Source organism: Lolium rigidum, chromosome 5 (assembly GCF_022539505.1).
Source record: "Lolium rigidum isolate FL_2022 chromosome 5, APGP_CSIRO_Lrig_0.1, whole genome shotgun sequence".
In the NCBI taxonomy this organism is placed as follows: Eukaryota; Viridiplantae; Streptophyta; class Magnoliopsida; order Poales; family Poaceae; genus Lolium; species Lolium rigidum.
In genome coordinates, this window is record NC_061512.1 from 236044120 (window position 1) to 236048455 (window position 4336).

General features: G+C 50.6%; 1 protein-coding gene across 1 annotated transcript; it reads right to left on the bottom strand.

The window, feature by feature from the left end:
• Positions 1-767: 767 nt before the first annotated feature.
• On the bottom strand, positions 768-2219 carry LOC124657271 (acyl transferase 15-like). The gene has a single exon (XM_047195849.1). The coding sequence runs from the start codon at positions 2154-2156 to the stop codon at positions 768-770; it is 1389 nt and encodes a 462-aa protein (XP_047051805.1). The 5' UTR covers positions 2157-2219.
• Positions 2220-4336: the final 2117 nt, after the last annotated feature.

The window sequence follows — 4336 nt, forward strand, 5'->3', positions numbered from 1 at the left end:
GCGTGAGGAAAGGCCACGACACATTGCTTGCGTGGCAGGAGGCAGACGATGGGTTTGCTTTGATCCCCCGGGTGATCAGAAGCATTTTCCTTAAAATTAGTGTTAAATACACGTCTGTCTACAAAAAAAATGTCACACGTTTGTTTAAATTTAGACTTACCTGGACGCTTTTAATTAGTGTATACATACATCCAATGTGTACAAATATGCAACATTCTTTTATAGATGAAGTGAGTAGTATTATTTTATAGAGCTTGATCTCACTGAAAAAGAAAGGAAATAGAGATGATCCGGGTGCCAAATATTTCTAGCTTCCTACGTACGTGGATCTACCAAAAGCAATTTCATTTATTCATGTAACACTTCAAATTAGCATCCACCCAATAAATCAAGCCATATTTTGATTAATGGGTGTTTTCATGTGACCGCATGGTTTTACATAGTAGTACATATTTTAACGGAATTGCTAAGTTTCCGCTAGCTGAGACGTAGCTTATGTCTTCATCGTTGAATTTTATTTTTGCTTGAAGATTAGTGTATGCTGCTGTTTGTATTTTGTTTAAGCCTGCATCAAAACAAGCTGATGCAATTCGACTTAGATATAAGTTATGTCTCTAGACACACCCATATTTTTAGCCACACTCACACATAGAAAATGGCTTAAGATTATTTCCACCTCCGCCCACACATTCATCAACGAGTATTAATCTTCATCCGATGCAACGCATCAAATCAAAACACATACACGAGTACACGACATGATACGATCATTTAGACGTAACATAATTCATGCCGACACTGACAAGACCGACGCGCCCATCGGCGGCGGCGAGCCTGTGGAGCTCGTCAAGGAATGCAGCGGCGTGCTCCTCCCTGACGCACTGCGTCAGCATCCTCTCGCCGGCGTCCGCCGTGGCCCTGCAGGACAGGAACGCCATGCAGCCGGGGATGGTAGACTGCTGCCACCTCCCCACCACCCTCGCCGGCACCCCGCCGCCGAAGTCGACGCGGTCGAACGCAATGTTCCGCCAGCTTGTCACCATCAGCGCGTTGTACCCGAACACCGCCGCCATCTCCTCCTCGCCCATCTCCCCCACCCCCTCCACCCCACGGCCGCCGTGCATGGCATTCAGCAGGTCGGGCACCCCGTCCTTGGCACCCTTAATCAGATCAATCACGCCTGCGATATCGCCGCCGACGACCTCGCCGGCCGTCGCGAAGGCCACCTGCGCCACCGCGCAGTTGCCGTAGTACCCGGCCACCGCGCGCACGTGCTTGCGGACGTTCACGAAGAAGGCCAGCGGCGCCGTCGCCGTCGGGTCGTAGTTGTCGCCGATGATGGCGCGGGTGCGGCACCGCCAGAGCACCGCCACGCCCGCCTCGAACGTCGTGCAGTACCCGCCATCTGCTGCGTGGGCGGCCTTGTACTCGGACTTGATGCGGTTGATGAGCGTCGCCGGGATGGTGATGTCCAGGTACGCGAGGCCCATGCCGCCGCGGTTCAGCATCAGCCACTGCTTCGCGGCGACCACCGGCGGCGACAGCAGCGGCAGCGACACCGCCCCGCCGTCCCTCAGAGGCGCTGAAACCGCCGCCTCGTCTGCGCGTGCGAGGTTGCCGACGTCCTGGAGGAACTGCGCCATGCCGTCGCCGTCGGCCAGCGTATGGTTCCACGTCACGCCGACGGCGAACCCGCCGCACGCGAACTCGGTGACCTGCATCAGCAGCAGGGGGTCAGTGCGCCGCGCCGCCGGTTGGTAGTACATGGCCAGGTCGTCCAGTAGGCCTGCCGAGAACGGCGCGCCGTCGAGGAGCCCGGCGTGGTCCGCCATGGCGCAGTCCGCCGTCGCCGCCACGAACGGCACGCCCTCGCCGGTGCACGCGATGCTGAGGCTCTGCTCGTCCTCGGCGGCGAGGCGGCCGGCGATGGGGGCGTAGTGGACGAGCGCACGGGAGAGGCCCTTCTTGACGGCCTCGACTGGCTGGTTGACCGGACTGTCGAAGAGGAGGAGGGCCGTGACCTGGAAACCCACGTAGCTCCTGTCCCACGACGACAGCTGCACCTGCGAAAGCTTCGCCTTCCCCGGCGCTGGCGCCAGCTCCGTCGACGACGGGCGGACAATCACCGGCGGGGACTTGCTCACCGCGAACCTCATCTCGAGTTCTTGACGAGGTCCTCTGGTTAGTTTGAGCTAGGGGTGTACGTACTACGTGGTGTGTGGTCACTGCTCACTCACTACATAGCTCGCCTGGTGCGTGTATTATACTGGCGACAAATCGAGCAAAAACTGCTATCGCTGTCGCAATTACTGTTATGGGACCCTGCCTTGTTCAGTAGACCAATCAGCAAGAAGATGCCAGTGTATTTTTTTTTTTTTGACAACAAGATGCCAGTGTATGGTAGAGATGAAGAACAAAAGACGTGCACGTGGCCGTCCACAAAATCACTTGTCATCTCACATTTTCAAAAGCTCTGTTTCCCATCGCACCACATCTTATTTGGTGGGTGCATCAGCTACATGAGTGCTTGCAGGACAACTTGGTCACACCATTGATTCACATGTTTTCTATACAAAATTTGGAAGGTTGTGATCCTCTTTTCTCGCGGGTATAAATTTTGTTGGAATCATTTGACTTGTATGAATGTTTCTTTTTTGCGAAACACACAGTACAGATGCTGACGATCACAAATACTCACGCACATCCTGCCCTACGAGCACCTACAATAGATTGAGTTCAAGAAGTTTATCCGACGAATCTTAAGATTGACGAATTCACCATAAACGTCTCACTATAGACGAGAACGTCACCTTCCACTGAAAAATATATCTTCTTTATAAGACACCAAAATGACAAACCTGAGCCACACACATCTCATCCTCTCCTCCACGAGCACAAGCATTAGCTACCATATTATGGCAGAACACTTCTTTGATGGACGTCCATGTATGCTTGCATCCACATATATTCTTTCAACCCATAAAAAAATATCTTAGATTTTTTTAAATTTGAGCGAATTCTAATTTTTACCATCTACTTTGCCGATTTTGGCACTGATTGCCCTCACTTAATGAATTTTCATCCTAATTACCCCATTTAGGATTTTTTTTTGCCAAATTTTACCGTTTTAAAAAATTAGAGCATTTTGACATGTGGGTCTGCGCCATTAAGGTGGTCCATGTGGCATGACACGTATGTGGTTTTCGGCCTTCTGGCTTTTTCCTGCAAGCCAAATATAAAGGAGAAGTTGAAAGAATTGGGTTTCAACCTTTGGAACACCGTGTATTATCAGAAGAAAGGGACCAATGGGAACTCCATGATTAAGCTAATAAAAGATTCATGTGCGACTAAGATGCTAGAGGAGTTTGAAACCTATCTGGCCAAAAACCGCATATGTGTCGCCACATGGACCAGATGGCACGGACCCACCTGTCAAAACGCTATAATTCTTTAAAGGGGGTAAAGTTTGGTAAAACCTTTCCTAAATGGGGTAATTTAGATGAAAATTTATTAAATGAGGTAATTAGTGTCAAATTTGACAAAGTGGCGGTAAAAACTGGAATTCACTCTTTAAATTTAGATTTATCTATTCACTAAATAGTGTGTAGATAAATTTAAGTTAAAAACTATTTTTTTGCGAAAATTCCACCGATCTATTAATAATCATCAACAGTAGTACAAAGATGCCTAAAAGTAATAAAAATTACAAATAGGTCATTGGACCACCTAGCGATGACTACAGACACTAGCACGAGCCAAAGGTGCGCCGCCGTCCTCGCCCCTCCATCACCGGAGCCAGCCAAAGCTTGTCGTAGTAGAGCTTGTTGTAGTAGACAGACGGGGAGTCATCGTGCTAAGGCTCCAAAGGACCAGCGCACCAGAGCAGCAACCATCACCAATGATGACAACCGTAGATCGGAAGAGACTGGCCTGAAACCACACAATCGAACACGAAAGATGACCGGATCACGGGAGATCCGCCGGACACACAACTCCACACGCCCTCCGCCGATGCTAGATGCACCACCGGAGCGAGGATAGGGCGGGAAGGACCTTATTCTGACTTCAGAAAGTAGCTGCTGCCTCACCATCCCGAAGAAGACACCGAGAACAAACTAAACGAAGAACTGAAACCTTTCCGCCGGCGAGAGGCCGTGGTCCGCCACACCTCCAAGGCCCCAAGGCCAGCGGAGGCGGAGCGGACCGGCAGCGTCGCCGACGAGAGGGGCGAAACCCTAGATGGGTTTTTTAGCCGCCTCCTGATCGCATGTGTCTTGTTTCCCGTACCAAGTTAAAGAAAAACTCGTGACATCTTTTTATTGATTGATTTAGTTTT

Excerpts from the sequence above, each read along its gene's own strand:
- LOC124657271 (XM_047195849.1), bottom strand. The coding sequence starts at position 2,156 with ATGAGGTTCGCGGTGAGCAAGTCCCCGCCGGTGATTGTCCGCCCGTCG.